The sequence below is a fragment of the Balearica regulorum genome, chromosome 1, assembly GCF_011004875.1.
Source record: "Balearica regulorum gibbericeps isolate bBalReg1 chromosome 1, bBalReg1.pri, whole genome shotgun sequence".
In the NCBI taxonomy this organism is placed as follows: Eukaryota; Metazoa; Chordata; class Aves; order Gruiformes; family Gruidae; genus Balearica; species Balearica regulorum.
This window is the reverse complement of record NC_046184.1, coordinates 149,473,671-149,496,079: the sequence shown is the minus strand read 5'-3', so window position 1 is coordinate 149,496,079 and position 22,409 is coordinate 149,473,671. Positions and strand designations below refer to the sequence as shown.

Sequence of the window (22,409 nt, the reverse complement as noted above, 5' to 3'; positions counted from 1 at the left end):
TAAGGATTTTAAATAATAAAAGAAAAGTTAAAGAGGAAGTACAAGCTCCAGCTGGATCAAATAAAAAATAAATTAAAAAAAAAGAAGGGTTTTTAAATTCTCAATATTGCCTTAAAACTAAAAATCAGCACTAAAGCACAATTTGGCTCTTAAAAGTAACTATGGAAAACTGGCACCTGCTTCCTCAGATCTACTCCTTGGATGTATCCAGAGATATATCTTCTTAAACTAGTGATTAAAAAAAGTTTCTACAGCTGTTGGACCGGCAAGACACAACCCATAAATGCGACGGGATTGAGCTGGAGACTGTCTGATTCATACCTGGCAAACGGCATCACCGCAGTGACCTAAGTCCCCAGCCGCAGGTTCAGATAAAGCTCGTCGGCCATGGTGATACGCAAACAACAACCCCAATCTCTTCAAATCCCACTCTCTGCTTCAAGTAAGGCTGAAATGTTACGGCAGCCTTCCTTGTTTAAGATAAGAAATGCTTGTAGGTCTGCACAAATGCAGCCTAGTTGCGCTTTGGTCATGCCTGGCTATGACCATGGCAGACATTCCTCTCCCACCTGGTGAGCAGGACAACCTCGGCCTAGGCACAGAGAGCACATCGCCTGTGGGAGCAAACTTCTGGGTGCAACAACCTGGCCGTCGCGTGACCGCCTCTTCCGCTCACACGAGGCTCCTGGAGAGCTGGCGTGGCTGCCGCTGCTGCCATCAAGGGGGAGGTGAAGACACAGAGAAAGAAAATCACTCGTTTTCGAGGAAGGACTGCTGCCACCCCAAAGCAGCAGTCATTCATCGTACCTCTCCAGCATCGTTAATGGCAGTAGAAACAAAAGGTCTGACTTGATGTCCTGCCCCACGTTTTCTCCTTCCCGTGGCCCAGCCCAGCCTCCTATCCTAGAAACATCATTCTGCTTCATCTATAATTCCAAAAAGCCATAGGTGAGTTTTGACCAGCTGCTAAAATTTCTGTAGCCATATTAAGTTCCAAAAGCCCCAAAAGCCTGTTGAATTGAACTCTTGGAGGGCTGGTGGCCAACTCAGAGCAGATAAGGCGGCGACGCTGTTCCTCTCCGAGAGCAGCATCTCTGGTGCTACCAGACATGAGGACGTGGCTCAGGACACAGCGCGAGGGCAGCAGCACGAGCTGCAGGCTGCCTGCGAGCAGCCTAAGGATGGGCAGGCAAGGTCAGGGTGCCAGGCATTAGCACTCTCTTATTTGGATTCTCTACTGAAATTTCTTTCTGACACTGATTTCTTTCTGATGCTCTTTCTGACACTGTCAGAAAGACCAAGAGCTAAACAGACATCCAGTGCCATTCCCACCGTTCGAGTGGTACCAAATTGCTGCAGCTTGTAGTCAGGCAGTAAGCAATTTCTCTGCAGTCACGCACAAGCTCTGGAAAGGAGCAGGAGCTGAACTATCTCCCATGTCCTAGCCCAGCACCGTAAGAACTTCTTAATTGCAATATTATTCTGAATTGTTCCAGTCTTTATAGCTATATGACTTCCCAAAGTCATAACTATAGCATAGTTATCAAATTAGCTCAAGAAATATTTTTTATCAGAAAGAATAACCCATCCTCCCTAATTCTAATACATATAATATATGTGTGTAATACTTCGATGCATACGAGTGTGTGTATATATACATATATATGCCTATAATACACTTATCACATACTACTATATTATTAAGTGGTAATGTTTGGTTGACTAGAATCTGCTTCCTACTTTTACCATGACTAAAAGAGAATCATACTCTTGGGCAATATATTATTTTGCCAGTTATATGAAATTAAAAGCTAAGTTAAAACAGCAGCAATTCAGAATGGGGAAAAATCTGTATATTGTACAGATATTATAGCTGGTTTTGTCCAGTCAGTGGCTAAAGGAATTAGATAAAATAGTATTCAGGAAAAAAAATATTTTTTAAAATGCATAACTACTGGGTGCACTTTGCCCTTTTTCCTTTTTAAAATTTAAAATTCATAAAGTTACAGTGAGCCACTGAACCACAGAACACCACCATGTGCTGTATGCAATCATAATTCCCATATCAGAGCTCTGCCAGACCCCCACTGAGGAGACTCCTTCTTTCCTGTGAAGCCAGCTCCTCCTCAGAGTCTGGCACTCTCCTCCTACCCCCCACAAAAGAAAGATTATGTGCTTTTATACTCCCTCCAAGAGCCACTTCCACACACTTCTATCAGACCCAACATCCAACTCCAGTTTAAAGTAATCTTTGCTTTAAGGCCATTGTGGTGAGCCTTCTCCGTGCTTCTCCTCCTCATGTCACCTGGGGAAACAGAGGTAGGGATCCAACAAGGGACCCCCACAAGGCACGGCAAAGCTCGTGGCTCTCTCAAGGCATTTGGCATTCAATGCCTCTCTGAAAGGGGTAGTCACAGCTCCAGAGGCTTTGCCGACTTTAGGAGCATCTCCAGACCTTTCTGGTCGCAAACCTCGGAGAGTGGAGGAGCCTCTTGACTCAGGACATTTCTGTCTGGTGGGAGGGAGAGGGAGAAGGGCCGAACCTCCACCTCATTCACGCCCCGGTGGATTGGCAAATCTGAAGAAGCCATGGCAGGAGTGCAACCTATAAACTGCGCTGTGCCATCTGCATCGGTGGGATTTCACAAAGGATGAAGGTCAGATCTTAAATCCTTAAAAACATAATGGCCTGATATAAAGGTCTGTGAAGACAGTAAGATTTCTACTGACTTCAGATCAGATCCAAGACAAGAGCAAATGTCAGCTGGAAGAGTCAGGCTGAGGAAAGAGGCGTTTGCTTGTTCAGAGCTGTGAGGTACAGCCGAAGCCCCATCCTGCATCCTTTCTCTGTACACACAGTATCTGGATAGAACATTTTAAATCATATCCTTCAAAGCACTATCCCAACTATTCAGCTCTGGCAGTGACCATTTTCTCATGCAATGTGGATTACCTCTAACGTTTCATGACCATCTATCATAAATAACGGCCGTGTACAGAACCGTGTAGGTGAAGCACATTAATGGCAGTATCAATCTGCAATGGGGGCATGCGAAGCTGCTTCTACGGGAAGGTCCCTCCCCCCTCTTATTTTGATTTTTCTGCTGCTATACTTGATGACTAGCAATAAAAATGGGTAAACAGAGATCCAAGGGAAATGAAACTACATCTGCAGAATATTCAGAGCCAAAATACACAAGGTGGATAATTTGCATGCTGCATGTAAGAAGTAGTTACGCAGCTTTCTTCCTACTCTTTACATCTCCATAAAACATAATAATGGATTTCTAATTATATATCCAAATAATAGGCAAGCTGCAAGATGCTGGGAGAAAATTGGAAAAAGGGAAATAAACTAACCAAAGGTACAGATGTAACAAGGGTAGTGAAATTTCTATAAAGCTGCTTTAATGGTTGTTAAGCAGTCATTTTGAAACAGAAATTTTTTAAGTGTCCTAATAGGAGTTTTCATTTTCAGACAATTTGCTATGCAGTTAAGTGATGTCAGACTACAAGCTGTAATCTACTACAATGACCAAAGAGAAGCTGTTTTCATGCCCATTAAAAAATATAATTGATTCCTAAATTGGCTTTCCACAAAAGAAACCAATCAGATTTATGCCAGATTCAGGCAGTGGATGAAGTCTTGACTTTTGGTGATAAACATTTGATAAACTTTATGCTAAAGTAAAGCATTATATTTGTAAATTACAAGCTCCTTAAGGTAAAAACAAATTCACAGTGGATTATGAAATACAACCAGTGTCCCCTTTTTATTGGTAAACGACAGAATTTGAACCAGCCACATTGCTGCAGGTAAGAGGCACATCCTTTGCCCGTGCACAGTGCGAGAGCTCCGGCCATCGGTTCCTCCTTCCCTCGGCGAAGCCCTTCCCCACCTCTGTCCTGCCTACCTGGGGCAACCCAGCTGCTGGCCTCCGACTCACCTGCTGGCAGGGGTGTGGGTAGGGGTGACCCGGGACCCCATCCCCCGTGAATGAAGGGTGACATCCCAAATGGTCGAAGTGCGAGACACCATCACGGCATCAGTTGGTGCCGCAGCTTCCACACTGAGCAGCGATTCACTGTCTGAGCTGGCTCCTCTCCTGGGACCTCCCCAGCCTCCAGCAGCCAGCGGGGTTGGCTTGGTGCTCTACCAAGTCCAGATGTCCTTGACTCTCTGATACTACTCTGAGCTGTTCTGCCTCCTGCCTAGTATTTGCGTTGTACCTTGGGATATCCTTACAGGGCAGCTGTTTTGTGTGTTCCTGGTCTGAGGCATCTAAACGAGTCTTCCAGAGGGTCATGGGTATGCTTTGCATGCTCAGCCCATCAATATCAGCTCCATCAGCATACCTCATGCAATCAGCTATCCCCGATGAGTTAAGGCAGAGATTACCCAGTAATCTTGCTGTTGTAGAAACAAAGCAGCAAATGTTTTTCTAATGAATTTTTCTAAATATCGTTTTCCTTTCTCATTTTGCCTTAGTCAAATAAAATCATTAAGTGTTCTTCGCAACTTGAGTACAAATGAGTCCTTCAGCCTTGGAAGCACGCACTTAGAGGAGAAAATAATCTGCCTGCTTGCTTAACCTTTGAAATTAAATGGAGTTCAGAGGTAATGTTGGGGGGGGATTTAGAATAGGTCTCAAAGTGACTTTCTCACAGACAGAAACCGTATGAGGGAAGCTGACTGTTAAAGCCTACAGCTCTCATCAGGTCTCCGAGCAGAAGCAATAGCCACCAGAGAGCTGCCTCAGGTGAAAGACACAGGAGGGACCCTTGTGGCCTTGGCTCATAAACACGCAAGAGATGTCAGCACTTGTGTCAAGGTCTCACTAAAGAAGAAGTTTTTAATTCTTAGGAATTTAACTGCAGCCAGGCAAGGAGAAAAACAAATTACTCTCTACCTTGCAGGTGATGTAATCCATAAGTGAATGTATAGTAAATAACAGGGGCAAATAACAAAGGGCAGCCCTGGCTTGGGGTCCATCCCCACAAGAACTTCACAGCCTCAGCACAATCTTTCCGAGTCTCACTTCCCTCTTGCAGCAAATGCAGACTGCCCACATGCCAGCACCAAACCTGGCACTGCAACTGCATTGCACCACCGCAACAGTTGTTGGTGAGCATTTCCTCAAGCTATCCCCAAAGTTATTTGCTGAGATGGGGATGTCCAACTCAGGTTGAATGTGAAAGGCGGCACGCAGCAGAACCTTGGAAGACCCTGAAAACCCAACTGCCCTATGATTTTGTATGTAAGCTGAGTGGGGAGGATATTGTGTAACTGGATGCTTGCATTCTCTTTTCCACAATGGAGTTGAATGAAGCACGTGCTTTGTCTCCCATCGCAAGTTCAGTGTGCACGTCACAGTGTTCTCAGGCATTGGTGCTCCTGCATCAGAGCCCTCACTGGGGATGCTGCTGGCTAACCCCACGCTTGCAGAGATGGGTATGTGGTGCTCAGCCCAACTGCAAAAAGCGGTATATAAAATAAAGTCACAAGGTCCTTTACAAAGCAACGACCTCTTCGTCCTCCATTATGCAGGGTATAACGATATTCTTATCGTTTTATTGTTGACAATGAATAATCTATACCACTCTTGCTTTGCACAGCATTTTCCTCTAAAACCTCTGTTACATTACATGAACGTAACTTTAAACAAAAAATAATCCTGTTGATACCTCCAGCAGCTAAAAGGCATTACAGCTGCCACTGCCTATACACAATCCAGCACTCAAGGTATAAGGTATATAAGGTCAAAGTTTTAGAGGGGCCACCAACCCAAATCCTGCAAGGATGCTTTGAGACTTGAAAAAAGGACTGTACCAAGACATGCTGGAGTTTCTTGACTGGTGCAATAATCTTTACCTTGACATCATCCTGTCTTATGAGAAATAGCAGTTACTAATGGAAAGTGTAACCAGGCAAGCAGGAAGGTATCAGGGACCAGTCCTGGAAGAGAGAATTTGCTTTTGCTGATCTCCGAAGAAAGCATTAGTGTATCATCTTGTATCTCCTGCTAATCATTTGTTAGTCTGAAATTGCCCCCATGATGTACTAGTCTGCTCAGGACCCGTGGCAAGCACATGCCACTCTGCTTATGTCATTTATTATGTCAGTATTGTCAGCATCTAAGTATGACATTTATTGAAATGATGAAGAAAATGTTAGCACACATCCTGAATGCCTTAAAGGTTAGTGTGTTGAAATACAGACCTCCTTTGTGGAGTGCCCAAGGATTTTTTCCTTGCCCCCCCACCCCTCCTTTTTCACTTGTTTAGTGGTCGGACTTGATGATTTTAAAGGTCTTTTCCAACCAAAACGATTCTATGATTCTATGACAATGAGCAATTCCAAGCCGAGCAGAAGAGCACTGGTAACTAGGAGAGAAATGGCAGGTGGGATTGGAATTGCCCATCAGAAAGACTTCAATATTCAGTTAATTAATACTGAAAACTAACAGTGAAGGTGATTTCTGACATAGTGGTTGAGGGTGGATGCTAAGCAATATGAGGTCTAAAACCATTACTGCCCATTTGTTTGTGTTTTGTTCTTCTCCCACACTGCTTTGTTTACGTGGGCAGGTACCTGGGCAGTGATTTGTGTTCACATGTTTTGCAGGACATTTAGTAAGCTATTGCAACCAATACCCCCCGGGTGCTAGCAGAGCATAAAAAATGGATTTGCTTCCAATTCCAGCCCATGAATTTTTAGCTACATAAAATATCACAGAATACTGTGAAAATATTTGTATATGGACAAGGATTTTATGAAACTGTACAGATAAAATGCAGTTTCAATAACAAATCTCCCTCCCCTCAGCCAAAACCAATTTCTGGCATTTTATCTAAATTATAATTATTAGTTATGTATATGATTAGTATGAGATTTCTACGGGTAGGTTTAGGTTGGACATAAGGCAGAAATTTTTTTTATGATGAGGGTGGTGAAACACTGGAGCAGGTTGCCCGGAGAGGTGGTAGGTGCCCCATCCCTGGGAACATTCAAGATCAGGTTGGATGGGGTTCTGAGCAACCAGATCTAGTTGAAGATGTCCCTGCCCATGGCAGGGGCCTGGGACCAGATGGCCTTTAAAGGTCCCTTCCAACCCAAACCATTCTGTGATTCTGGGTTTTTTAACTTTGTGACAACTGGCACAATGTTACTGTACCATTTCCAAGCTTCACACATCAGCTGACATTTCTTAGCACAATATAATAATATTAATTTAAAGGTATTGAAATTAGATTGCTGAAAACTAGCATTAACTGACATTTATTATTTCTCACTAAAATTTAACTTATCAGGAGAAAAAAAAAATCTGTGGAAAGACAATCTGAATCTACCTTTTTGAAATCCAATACATTTATTTTCATAATTACCTGTTGTTATTAAAAAAAATAAAAATCAGTATTTATAAGGAACATTCATCATCATTTATTTCCCAAGTACCTACATACCACTTCTGAAAATAGTTCATTTCATTAGATTGCAAACTGCTCCATCTTGTGGTAACATAGCAGTATTAATACAAAACAAACATCCTTACAGCATTATCTTCTAACTGACTGGTTTCTGCACTAAAAGAAATGTGACAATTACCAGAAATTGATGGCATATAAGATACTTCAGCTCTGATGAATTTTAAAAACGAGTGAAAAAAATGATCGTCTCACCTTTTGATCAGCTTTAACACCACAAAAATAGTCCTTCTTAATTATTTCATCTCCTGACTCCTCAATGTTGACATGTATTGCAGATGATTGAGACGAACTTCATCCAAGTGAAAAATGCAAAAAATACGTACGATTCTGGCTTTTTGTTTTCAAAATACTTCTCTCTTTTGGCTGTTTCAGAATTAGTTGGAAGCCTGAGCAAGTAGCTACGAAGCAAGGGATGCAGTTGCACAACAACCATTTCTATGGACTCCCCTAAAAAGTTGTGATAAATTCTAAAGCTTTACCCTATCTAAAATTTTTGCTGGATCTAAACACCAAAGGTCGTGCCCATACTTTTTTGGAAGGTAAAACGTTAAGAAATCCTTTAAAACATGATAAAAGGCTTTGTATATTGTAAGTAGCGATATGCTGTTCCACTCAGCTTTACTACCTAATAATGAGGTGGGAAAATTAATATGGTTAAACTGATCAATTTTCATTTGTCTTAAGATAAAAATTCTACTATTTAATCTCCTCCGATATCATCTTCAGCTAGTGCATGCATTTAAGTTCATGTGCTTATGTACGTTTTGTTATGTAAGCATGTCAGAAGAATCCTTAGGTACCTGTCCCAGCATGGATATTTACTGAATGCTTTTGTTTCAAATCACAGCTTTTACTGAAACATGGTAAGAGTTAATTTTTCCAGACATAAACAATTCAGAGATAAATTAGCAGAAATGCTAATTAAACTATTTTGTATTTGCTTTCGTGTAAAACATGTCTCATGTAACCCCATTTGTTTTTCAAAGAGTTAGGTGAATTGCCTCAGCTGTTGAATTCAACTGAAGTCATAGAATCTTAGAATCGTTTTGGTTGATAAAGACCTTTAAGATCAGAGTCCAACCATTAACCTAGCACTGCCAAGTCCACTACTAAACCGTGTCCCTAAGCACCACATCTACGGTGTCTTTTAAATACCTCCAGGGATGGTGACTCAACCACTTCCCTGGGCAGCCTGTTCCAGTGCTTGACAACCCTTCTGGTAAAGAATTTTTCCTAATATCCAATCTAAACCTCCCCTGGCACAACTTGAAACCATTTCCTCTCATCCTTTCACTAGTTACTTGGGAGAAGAGACTGACACCCACCTCGCTACAACCTCCTTTCAGGTAGGTGCAGAGTCACGTATTTTGAATGAGACAAACTACCTCAGCAATGAGAAATCTTGCCCAAGTTTACTGAGCATTCTCATGAAACACGAGTTAAGCAGCAGCACAGAGTGCCTTTGGGGAGTGAGGAATCAGAAACACATCAGAACGTATACCCAGTTTCTGACCTCCTTTGGTTTACTCAGTTCAAGAGGTCTATTTACTTGATACCCCCCTCTTGAATGGTGCTCAGGAAAATAATGACCCATACAGATCACTTAGGTGTTTATCACCTGTGGTGACCTGCTAGCACCTTTTGTTACCTCTGAGATATAGTATTTTTGGTATAATCTACAGCAAGTAAGAAGTAGGGCAGGTACTCTAACAGAAAATCTGGCTGAGGAGGAAGAATTCCAAGTACTGAAGTCTTCTAAATTAAAAGAAAAGTTGGAAGGTGCCCTGTTGTTAAAACTACCAAGTTGAATTAATTTTTTTCTACTTTCTCCTGGTGAGATGAACCTTATAGCCTTTTTTGCTGTAGCCCAGTTCCTACAGGAAAGATGAAAGATATGCTCTTCCTTGGAAGCTCTATGTATCTGACCTTTGTTCCAGCAAGGAAGTTGGCAATAAACCAACACCTTGCACTTTTGGGTGAGTGCTGTAACCACTAATCTATTTTGGAAGGCTACAATTACAGACAGGAGGTGGGCAGCACTGTCATCACCTCCTGCTTCTGATTTTAAAAAAGAAAAGTTATGACTGTGTTTGGCAAAGAGTCCAATGCTATCTTTGTGCACTAGCCATATTCGGAACACGCCTCCTTGATCAGGCCCCTTGAGATCTAAGGGGTGGAGAAGAGCATTCTAAAAGATTAACTTTACCCTAATCCCTCCAGCTCCTTCTGCATTTGGGGGAAGAAGAGAAAAACTGACTCCTCCACAGAGTGATTCAGAGCACCTAAATTTAGGTACCTGCTCTGAATCACTCCCTACCTAACCTCCAGGAGGCATCCTGGAGACAACAGATTCCATAGGCAAAGGTTATCCTCTGTGACTGTTCCCCTCTCAACATCCCCTCAATTGTCAGTACCGTCCTCACTAGTTTCTCAACTCCACCAAAGCTTAGGCGGGAAGTTGTCACTTATCCTCAGACACCTGCCAGGCAGAAAGGGAGGCACGTCAAAGTTGTCCAAATACCTGGTGAGGAGCTGCCTAATTCCAGAATTTAGACACTCAAGTCACTGAACAAATGGATTGATTTTTAGAAGTTACAATCCACCAACAGTTTCATAAATCACTACTGACTTCAGTGGAGCAAAGATGCGAAGCTTGCACTCAAGTTGCTATTTTAGATTCAGCAATATGGCACATCACAACACAATTTTCAATAAATTTAAAGAAAGTTTTGTTGCTTTTTAAACAGAGAAAACATAGTAGTTATAATGGAAAATGTTTTTATTACCAAATATATTTATACAACAGTTTCAAATCATACATCAGTATGTTTTGAAGTTCTAGTACATTCTGTCATTCTTTAAATACTCAGACTTATCGCTTTTTCCAGGTGAATTTCCGTCTGGCTCCCTCTTGGCCAGGCTTTTTTCGTTCCTTCACACGTGGGTCAAGTGTTAGTAGTCCAGCTACAAAACACAGAAAAGCATCCATTTGTTTACTGCTATTAGTTAATATTTCAGATATACTACATGTGGGGGATTCAAGGCAGACCACAACTTTGTGTATGAATTGTAACATCTAGAAGGATAATCATTCAGTGTAAAACACACTGAAAGGAATTTCATCAGATTATCTAACATTATAACTTTTCTTTAGAAACTGAACTTTCTTCACATTTTACTTTACAAACTACTACATAAAATCCCACAGAGTTTTTATCTATATTGCTTAAGCCTTCAAAGCAGTGGTCTCCAAACTTTTTTTGATCATGCACTTCTATCAGTAAAATATTTTTGAGCGCTCCCAATATATGTGTATTTATTCATTTATAAATTATACACAATGCTGAAATTCTAAGATTTTCTTCCTGCACCCCAGTGGATGATCTTGCACAACACTGGGATGCATACACCTCAGTTTGGAGACCACGGCTTTAAAGTACACTTAGTGTTTGCAAAGTATATTTGGCAACGTCCAAATCACGTTCAGAATTATGCTGATCTCATTACAGATACCCAAATCATTATAATGCCAGTTTACAGGGGTATTTCCTAGCAAGTCACACTTGTCAGTACTGAAAAGCTATAATCAAAGAAACTTGTTGCAAAGATAGTAGCATGGAAATAGCTTTACTTCCATGGATGGCAATAGAATGAAAAAACCACAGCTGTTCTGCCAGTAACACACAGAGGTATTCTCCCTACTTGTCCAGAGAGAGCATAGTTAAAAGCACACTGTTCATAATTCTGTATGTGTTGAAACAGTATGGCATCTCATCACTGAGAAGCATCAAATACTGCAGTTATCCAAATAAGCCTATCTTGTCCTAGGTAACTTGTAAACTCTAAACAGATCAAGAGAGGAAAGAAGCTCCTTCAGTCTGGCTAGTTGCATGTAATATGTTTATGCTCATTACTATCCCGCCAAAGCTAACCCTCTAGTGTTTACGTTCAAGAATAAAACTTTATTGAACATGAACAAGATGCAACTAACCACGTAAAACAAAATACAATCTTAGTACCTTACAGCTTACTAATGCCTGATCCAGATTTATCTGTTAGTGAATACACATTCATGTTTTGTGATTCTATGTTGAGGCAATGTAAGCTGGTTACTAGACTTCAGAGAGGTCATGAACAGATGGAAAAGCACTCAAGAAGGCATCCAAAATGAACACAAAGGATGCTAGGAAACAAGTGAAAACAATTTATAAATAAGTGCAGATCCCTTTCATACAACAGACAAAGTTTCACTGGGATTATTTACTCAAATTCACACTATCTGATCCTTAATGATCCTTGTATTCATTCCGTTAATTACCAGATACACATTAAGAAACACTGAAACACTTCCAATTCCTACCTTGCCTCATGAATTCCACCTCCTTTTCCGTCACGAAACTCCGTAAGGCTTTTGCAGAGGCTAAACGTATTGCTCCAGCCTGTGTGGATCTTCCTCCACCAGAGACTGTGCAAACCATATCATGTTTTCCAACTCTGCCTAGGAACTGGAAAGGGAACAACAACTGTTCTCTAAAAATAAAAAATAATAATCATAAAAATGAAATATAAACATGTATATAAAGACACATGCTACGTACATTTCTTATCATAGCATATACAAGACCAGAGATAACTTTCAGGCAGAGATCCAGAAAGGCATTCATATCTCTAACTTCCTACTGATATCAACTAAATCAATGGGAAATGAGCAGCTAGGAGCATATTCAAACTGCCAATGTTAAAATATTTTAAGTTCAGTTTTACAATTACTTTTGTTTCACTAATTATCTATAGATGCCAAGATCTGTCAGCTCTGGATATTCAAACTGAGCAGTCTCTCACTCTATTCTTGAGCTCACAAACCACAAATAAAAATCACATAATGGAGAGAAACCTTATGTCAGCCTTATGAGAAGTCTTCTCTTTATCAGACTGTGCACATCCTCCAAAAATTTGAAGCTTTACATGCTGTGTCTCACCTTGTTTGCTTCCACAATGTTACTGTATGATAGAGTAATTACACATGCATACAATTTGCAAATTGCTCAGGAAACACTTAAAGACACCGGTTTTTTTATTTAAATTATTTATTTAAATAAACTGCAAGCCCTTTCTAAGGGGACAAAAATTTCAACTATCCAAATAGTCTGTGCTCTTGATTTTTGCATCCCTCCAGAAAGGGAGAGACAAGAAACACAGAGCAAGGCTTACCCATCAGTTCTTACAGTACTGACTCCTGAAAACTAGCAGGAAAAGCAAGAGCAATTTTCATAAAACAGGTAAGATATACAAAAATAAGAACATACCATCAACTCTGTGGAACACAGCACCAAAAGATAATTGCATGGCATGACTTTTGCTGGAATAATTCAAGTACAGTAAGAATACCACATTTCATCATGCTCTCACCTGTCCTGCAGCACTGGGAAGTAATGTAAAATGTCTATTCCATTCACTGTAATTTTTCCAGTCCCATTGTCATAAACTACTGCAGTAGCTCTTGCAGTTTTTCTTGTACCTTAAAGGAATTAAAACCAATCTGTTATGAGGCTTCAATATTCTACAGAACTTCAAGTGCCCAAGAAGTTAAGCAAATCTCAACACTTTCACAAGTACCAGCTGTTTCTCCTTGGAGGCTGAGGTAAAAAAAAAAAAATTGAAAAGGAAGTAAATACATACAATGAATAACTAGCTTTCGATATATTTTAATCTATGGCTATTAAGGGCAGAGGAAGTGTGTGTTGGGAGGAGGTAGTAGAGGTAACACTCTACCTCCTATAACTTCAGTAGGTTAGGACACTTTCTTGACCTGATGATGTCACAGTATGTGAAAATAAACAGTTTGCTGAACATATACATTTACCATAAGTACAAATTCCAGTAATATTAAAATACTTTATAAAATCATACAAAGGTACGGAAGTTTAAGAATATTCACATGGAAAAGGTTAACACTAATTATACGGGTTTAAGCAATACCTATGCATCATTTAGCATAGTTTCCTCAGAAATTATTACAGTTAGTTCTAAGTGCATTAGCTTCAAGTTAAACCGTGACAAATTCGGGTTTTTCTCCAATCTTTTGCAGCACAAAGGAAGCAATCATTCTGATAAAGGAATTATTAAAGAAATTAGACATTTTTCTTAATTTAAGGAGGTGACAGGACACAAACACGACTTCTTGAACTTACTTACTTGAATCTGATGGCTTTGCTTAAATAACATGGGTTGCAAGTTTATCAAACTTCAGTAACGACTGTTCTGAAGACACTACTGAAAACAAGTGTGGATTAAATCCCAGTTTGGTGCTTTCGCATCTCCTTGTTATCATGTCATCTTGAAGCCAACCCAGCTAGAACAGAGCTCGCTAGCCATTTTGCTCCTCAAATTCTCAGTGACCCTTGTTCGTACTGTCACCCGCTGCCTGCTGCTTAAGAATATACATCATCTTTAAGACTCCTCTTAAGTGTACAGCACGACGTGTGTGCGGGTGCACATATGCTTCATCCAGAAATCAGACTTTCCTGTCCATATTGTTGCTATGTTACTTGTTCTAGGCACTCATATCATATCATTCTTCCACTGTGTGTCCCTCCACTGTAAACGTAAATAGCCTGTATTTAGAAGATACAAGAGACCTTCATGGCTTTTCTCTAACAACCCCTCTATCTCTATACCAATGACAGATTCCCGCCTCTGTCCCATAACGCTAGCTGTGGTTCGTCCACTTGTTTGAAAAATTTAGGAATTCCCTCTTTGCATTTTCCTAGGCTGTTTGTAAACATCCAAATGCCTTGCTATTTATTCTTTGCACCTTCAGAATTCTCCTTTGCTGGACAATTCATGACAAAAATCATGGAGATGTGGCCTAAGCATGCCACTTCTATAGCAAGCAACAACACCGTTACATCCATGGAATTCTCCTATGCGTTTGTGCTCCCCCAGTCCCCCATCCTTTATGTTCAACAGTCAGCTCTTGCCAGCAATGAAGTCCTCTTGTATCCTACAACACGTAGCACAACAGGTCCTCTCTACAAAGGTGTTACTGTATAGAAATGCAGATAAAAAGCTAACAGGTTATAGCCTCTGTGACAAAAACTTCCACTTTGTTACCAGGCCACATCATAACTTAGTGTGCTATAACATAATTAACAATTATACATGCAATATACACAGAAGCATATAAAATGAAGTAGTGACACATTCAGCAGTGTTGTACATACTATAAAGCAAAGTAGTGTGAAGAGGAAAAAATTCTGCATCGTTACCAACTTGAAATTATTACCTTCACCGGTGCTGAAGGCCACTCCTTGCTCATCATACTTCAAGGGCTCAATAACTACCTTTTGCAACTGCACAGGAACTGCTTTGGAAAACTTTTGTATATACTTCTCCTCAATGTCACCACATGGAAACGTCATCAATTTTTCTAAGAGTTGAACAAATCTTGAATACTGTAGACAACAAGACTTCATTAAAGGATGCAAGTGTAATTGCATTTGCTAAAACTTTCTATTTTTATATAATTGATCTTTCCTACTTCACTTTTATTGATGATTTTTGACAAGATGACACTTTTGCACCTACATGCTGATTTAAAAACACCATGCAGATGCATCATTTTCTGTGTGACTAAAGATACCTAATTCTTTCTTCAGGCAACAATGAAACTTTGATTCAAAGCATAACCAACCCTTTGTAATACAGGATTATTGTATTAGAATGAAGTTCATCTCACTTTTGAAATGAAAACATTGAGGGCGGTCTTCATTCTTTTATTATTGTTTTATTAAAATGGCAAAAGGAAAAGATTTTCACCTCATTTTCAGTAAGTCAGCATGTTGATTGACTTGGAAATAATTTTATTTCACAAAACTGAACCTCTTAAATGATTATATTTTATAATATATACAGGAAATACCTATCTATCTATCTCTGGCTGTTCAAGCTGAGTCACTTTAATGTTTATGATTTCCTTTAAAACCGAACAATCAAGCTATTTAAAAATTCAAGAGATACTTGACTTAAAGGGCAACCTCTTGAAATAAATTATCTTTTGCTACTGTGTGGTTCTCCTTCCCCCTTACACCCCCCTCCAAAGTTCTTCAACATGTGATTAAAGAGTAAACACCATTGTGTTAACCCATTTGTGCTAAAAGCTGGGATGTCCTGGTATGAAGTGTAACTGGCAGGAGCACTAGACAGCCAGTCACTGCATATAAAGGTATGCTATCATGTATAACGACTTTTTCATATAGATATCATAACCTTATCTTTGAAGTATTCTTTACTTACAAGCTGTTATTAAAAGTATTTTTTCTTCTCTCTGTTACCAGAGTCTTCTGCACAAAATTAATACTTTACTTGTAACCTAGCAATAGTTCCTGGAATTCTGACATCACTTAGCTACTTCTGTTTAATGTTATGACACAGGTGTGTGGTAAAGCCTTTCAAGAGCAGAAATATAAAAATACAAAAATTTTAAAATTACAGAGGCTATAGATGAAGAACGTTTCCAACAGTTTTCATTTGCAGAGTGCAAAGGAAAAAAAAATCTCAATAGCTCTGATTTTCTCTAATAATGCAAACACCACAGAAAATTTTGTTGCAATGGCAAAATATAAGAATTTGAGCAGGTAAGACTGGAAGCTCATACAAAGACATTTCAAATACATGTAAACAATGTTTGTTCCTATAGGCTGAGGCTTTGTGGTTTTACATGCAAGAGGCGAGTATGTAAAAGGTTTTGGGGTTTGGTTGCATTTGGGTTTTCTGCTTACTGCAGTCTACTTTTACAGATGTTGCATGTACAAAAAGCAGGCAGTGAATAACACCAAACTGGTTGTACAACTAGACCAGCTGCTGGCACTCAGAGGAAAAACAGCCATCCCAAACGCAGGAGCTACTGCAAACACTGAAGTCGTAACTGCTTCCACCGCAAGCAAGATAGAGGAAGTCTCCTGGGTATACCAGGATGGAGAATTTACAACTGTGATTTCTAACTTATGCTTACAGACCACAATCCGCTCGAGACCTTTTCACATCGCGCATAGACAAGGAAGCCACCACACGTTACTGTGCTGGAAGACGAGCAAGCAAAGGGCATGTTTACTGCTGCTATGCTACTTTTGCAATGATGCTGTCCACAGGACAGAAGAGATTGAAGAACGCTGTTTCTAGGTGAGAAAATACTTGGAATGATCAGGCAAAGAGCATTATATTCTCTGGTACTATCACATTCAAGCTTAAACTTCCAAAAGAAAACTGAAGCTGGCCACACAGACTTAACCTGCTAATGCTATTTAGGGGACTGTAGGAAAAAGCTCTGAGTGATAAAAAAGTGTACAACTATCAGGATGAACAGTCTTACTCCCAGAGATACACGTAAAGAAGGACTGCAAATATAGACAGTGATACGGTTTGCAGGTACTGGGGAAACTGCGAAACCCTCCTCTCTCCCACCTTATTCATATCAAGGAAAATGTAATGAGAGGTATCTGTATCAGACCATGGATCTATGTAGCTTTGTATCTTGTTTCTGATATTTGATTCTGCAGCCAATCACTAAGAAAAAGGACTCCTTATTTCTGATCAGCCTTCTCTGTGATTTTTCTAACATTATCATGTCCTTCTGAAGATGAAATAATCAGAAACTCTGTGCAGGTTTACCATTACACAAATCCATCGTGCCTCCCATCTTCAACATCTACCCCTTCTCTACAAAAGGCAACAGAGGTTCTAGCCCTGTCCAGTTTTCATCTGTAACTAGAATAAATGACTATTTATTTCTATTATAAAGTGTTACTATACTCCATTCCTGACTACATAATTAGATGACAAGGAACAAGTGCTCTAAGCCTCACAACATTATCAGGAGAAAAACGAAACTATGTTAGTAACAATGGAAAACCCTTAATAGTTCTGTACTGTGCTAGATAAAAAACGTGACACAGGGCACTTTCCAAGACAACATGAATGTGATAGTGCTGTGAGCACATATAGACTTTATGAGAAGGAAGAAAATTCTTCTAAAGAGCACCTGCTTCTACACAGTACCTTTTCAGTATCCAAAAATGCACCCAGAGTCTGTATTTTTAAGACACAAGCCTCCTTAAGATTAGAAAGATTAATTACTTACATCATCATCTGACAGTTTTTCTAACAACATTTCTTCCAATTCAATCTTAGTCAGCCATCTGCTGCCAGCCAGGTTTCTGTTTAAAATATCACATATATTCTCCCTTTAATTAACCATGCAATTAGAGTTACATCACAAAGGACCACACATACAGTCAGTCTTCGTTCAGAAATACATTTTCCATTATAAATGAATCCAGATCACATTCCTATAGTAAACATGAGAAGGCCTATGTTGATTTTGAAAGGTCTTTTGAAAGGGGTGGTAACTTCACGTATTGAATTAGCCACATGAAAATTACAAGTATCAGTTATACATTATTCATATTATTGAAGTCTGAGATTGAGCTAGAATAATACTGCAATAGTAAGCTATCTTCCTCACAACTTAGGACTTCGTTTTAAAAGCCTGCTGCTAGGAAGTTTGTTTTAAGAGCAGCAAACAACAAAATTAAGAGGCAGAATGTTAAAAATCAAATTCTAAAGTAACAGAATTTTGTCTCTGGTCTTTACTTTTCTGATCAATACAAAAAACTCCACTAGCAGTAAGCATTGTCAAAGTACTAATGCAGCAATGACACCCTGTATTTTATCTACTGTGTAATCTTGACCTGCTCAGCACAGAAACTGCACTGATGATAGCAAAAGCAGAAATTTTTAAGAAAACAGCCTCATACAGAGACATAAGCACAAAGAAAAAAAACAATGCTTGAAATTAATCTTTGTGAAATATATATGATACGAAGCAACCAACAAAACAAAAAGCTACCATAAATATACATGCCAGTGTTATCAGGTAAATTTAAGGCAAAGCTGCAACCACTTTCTACCTCCTTAGGTTTTTTAGAAACAATCTTAATGAGTGTTTTCAGCAGCATTAAGGAAGCTGTGATTCAGAAAAGCACTCCTTCTGAAGGTGATTTTAAGTAGTACTTCTTCTTAAGTATGTATTTAAATGCTTTTCTGAGTCAGGGCATGAGAAACATTTATTTAGAAACAATGCTGATTTTAACAGTAATTTTTAAGTTTCCAATCCTGACAGACTCAAGTATACACTTACATTTACATATTGCTACTTCCAGTGAAGTCAATGAATTTTTTTACATATGAAAAGCTATAAACTTTAAGTAATTCAAGATCAGATCCTAACCCTACAGTTAATATTACAGAACACATCCACAATAGATTATTTTCTAGAAGAGGGGGAAACAAACAGCCATTCCCACCCATCCTCTACCTATGCTTCGGAGATAAATTATCCAGGTTAATCTCAGAGGAAGTACCATATCCAGGGTGGAAAATCCTTCTCAAAAAAAAGGTCTCAGAAATCCTTTAAATTCTCTGAGCTTTTACAAACCTAACAGGGAAAAAACCTTTCAACTCTGACTAGCTTGAGATCATTTTTCACATCAGTAAATCCACTGACTGAGCTCTGTAAGGAGTCAGGTTATTTTTCAACAGCAAACACCAGAAACTAAATTCATTTGTTCTCTTGTCTGCTCAGAAGCTAACATGATAAAACATTCTGTGGGTCATAGGACACTATTTATATCATGAAGAAACATGAACTTCTGTTATTTAAGAAATTGAAATAATCTCAGCAAATTAATCCTTTCTCTTCCTAACATAAATAACAAATGGCTGTAATTAAGAAATGACAAACCAACATGATGTGCAACTGGAACAGCATATAAATCTGGCTAGAAAATACACAGAAAGAACAGAGATAAAACCAACTTGGACAGTGAAAAAGTAACCATACAGAAAAGCAGTAAATGCCAAAAATCAAAACTTCCTAGCTGTATCCATTTCTTTTAAAGACTTGCTTCATTTAATATTTTAATGTATCATAAAATCCTTGCAAAAAAATATCTCGAAACAGAAAATCAAGAATATAGCCTAAGAGAAGCAAACAGTTCTTAAAACACAGACCCATTTCAAAGACAACCCTGACTGTATGCGTAAAGAAAATAACAACTGTAGCATCTCCCATAGCTTCTTCTGGTTGACACATATCTTTTCTGTCCAGTGGCTAATTAGCTGAAGAGCTTATGGTGCCTACCAGAAAAGTTAAAGAGGAAAAAGAAGAGAAACTAAGTTGAATTACTAATAATGTTGATATTTAAACAAATCCAACCAAATAAACTTTTCTGAAATTACTATAGTTTTTCATGACTTAGCTGTTCAAAGCCATTAGAAGAAAAACAGTGAAATTAAGTATTTTCATACTTCAAGTTAAATGCTGCTAAGCAAAAGTATTCAAGAACTGTAATTAACGAAAGACTATTAAAAAGCTTAGCTTAAGGCCTTAGGATTTTTCCAACAGATAAGCCACTCATTTGGTATTTTAAAAGGCCTTATTGTCTTATAAAGAATTTACCTCCTTTTTCAAAACCTTTAAAAAAAGAAATAATTAGAAAATTTCACATACAGCAACACACAATCCTGGATATTCTCTACTTATTTTCAAATCACGCTTCAGAATTTTTATACAGGAAAGAATATTGAAAAGAGCAGGAAGAGATCAAAGAGCAAGAGAAATAGGTAGGGTTTCCTTATTTTAGAGTGAGAAGTGAGCCCTCCGCACGTACATACTGCAGGTAAGACTTCTCAACCTGAAATTACCATACAAATATTAGACAAGGAATAGGGAAAAAGTCTGAAAATGTGTTTGTGGAATAAAAGGCTGGTAGGATGCCGAACTACAAGAAGTGCTAAACCAACATATTGAAGCATTTTAGGAAAACTAATATAAATATTCGTTCTAATTGGAAGCTTACTTTTTCTCCTTCTTAGGAGGAAGGTCTTGAGCTGTCAGTTCGTCTTGATATTTCTGAACATTCAGCAATTTTTCATATGTTTCCTAAAACATATATGGAAAAAGTACTGAAATGCATTTTCCCGTTTAGTATTTAAATTTTGTTATTTAAAACACATGTTTATGTGGTGTTACTCTCCAAACACTTAAAATCCAGAGGTCAGAAAATGAGCAGAGCTCTGCCAATTAAAAAAAAATATAGCAAGTTAAATCTAAACCAACAAACATTTAGACAGTATATATAATATTTTCATATGCTGTTCAAAGTAATTCATTTTGAATTCTGCTAGTTTTCTTCAACAGTGTTTGTTGCCTTCTTACATATGCTTGTAAAAAAAAATTCTCAAATGTATACAGAAAGGCAACTACATTTGTATAATGCATCTAACTCCAAAACATACTGCACAATAATTTCATCAGTGCATCTGCATTTTAGTTCGACTTCTTCAAAATACTGACAAGATTTAAGATTGTAAATCATTTCATGTACTTAGATTTTTGTACATTTAGAGCGTTAGCTTTATTTGGTGGTCTGTATCAGTCACAACTCCCTCCTACCCAGGCATGTCTATAGGGACACACATAAAATTGTATGGTACCATAATCAGAATTTCTGTTCTTTCAAATGTTACAGATATACTTACTCTGAATTGTCAGTATTTTTTTAAACGGTTTTCTCAAAATGCTTAGCTATGCTATTATTTTCAACCAATGCTGTGACAGTGATTTACCACTTCAGAAAAACAAAAGGAAAAATATTCCAAAAAGTCACACTAAAAATATTACAGAAGAAACACTCTTTTAATAAAGTATTGACAGGTTTTTTCCAGTTCAGAAACTTTTGGAGACTATTTGGTTCTAAAATATAACATCTAATACTCTGAATTACAACAGTGATTCAAATCACAAGTTAAATAGGAGTATCTGGAGAAATAATTACAAATTATATTGAAACAAAACAGGATTGATGTACTACAGCAAAGTACTTACATGCCAAATAATTTACTTCCATTAACAACTGAAAAAAGAAAGCTTATAATCACTTTCATATACCTTATTAATACGAGTCTGCAAACACTAGAGAAAAACTACAGTGTAAAAATTAGTGGGGACAAGGAACAACGGTTGGTTGGGGTTTTTCCTTTGCATTACTTACAAAAAACAGTAAAAGAAATGTGAGACAGCTCAGTATTGTCAGAAATAAACCAATAAAATACTAGTTCTTAACATAATACTGGGATTTGCAACAGGATGCAATGAAATTTCTGCAGCAGTTTACATTTTAAACCCCCACACACACCCTTCCTTAATTATAAACACCTACTGTTCAAGCTGATTTATCCACTAATATAAAAATACACCTCCACATATACTAAAAATATTTGTACTTAAAGTGTATGAACTAAGAACAGATTGTTATCTGAGCTGCACTCAAAGCCTTTAAATAGGGACAATACACTGAAGTCTTTGATGCAGGTCATTGGTGACATTTTTAACAGCACAGCAGAACGAAAATATCTTTGGAAAACTCCACGGTATAAAATCCTGAAGTACAAAATTGTCCACTTTTCTTAGAGACAGCATAAGAACTCATATTTCTAGCAAATATGCCTTTCAGAAACCCTTTCTTTTTCATAGAGATAACTGTAGCAGATAGGAACTAGGAAAATTTGTTCAACTTAAAAAAAGTCTATTAATCTTCAAAGAAAAGAAACACCACGTAAAAGAGCACAACAAATCATATTTGCGAATATTTCCGAACCTCACAAATATATCCGTAGATTGCCAAAATAACAACATATGGTAGCACTATGTTGGGCAAGATTCATGTCATATCACTCTAATAATCTCAATGGCTCCATTCAGAGCAAAAATTACTGACCAGAGGAAAAGTGCAGACACAGTTTGGGTTAGAGGGCATGAGATGTGCCTGACACCAAACAATTTTTATGCATCTGTAGTTGGA

The 22,409-nt window shown here is 38.4% G+C and overlaps 1 protein-coding gene across 2 annotated transcripts in view; it reads right to left on the bottom strand.

Annotated features, from left to right (window-relative positions):
* Positions 1-6,751: 6,751 nt before the first annotated feature.
* Positions 6,752-22,409, bottom strand: part of MRPS9 (mitochondrial ribosomal protein S9) — a 39,915-nt gene continuing 24,257 nt past the window's right edge. For both annotated transcript variants that reach the window (XM_075738824.1, XM_075738813.1), the window contains exons 6-11: positions 20,406-20,488; positions 17,627-17,702; positions 14,774-14,942; positions 12,898-13,006; positions 11,849-12,018; positions 6,752-10,452 (exon numbers count right to left, since the gene is read on the bottom strand). In XM_075738824.1, the coding sequence (XP_075594939.1) occupies positions 10,361-10,452; positions 11,849-12,018; positions 12,898-13,006; positions 14,774-14,942; positions 17,627-17,702; positions 20,406-20,488 (699 nt within the window). In that variant the 3' untranslated portion in view covers positions 6,752-10,360. The remainder of the gene's footprint in view (positions 10,453-11,848; positions 12,019-12,897; positions 13,007-14,773; positions 14,943-17,626; positions 17,703-20,405; positions 20,489-22,409) is intronic.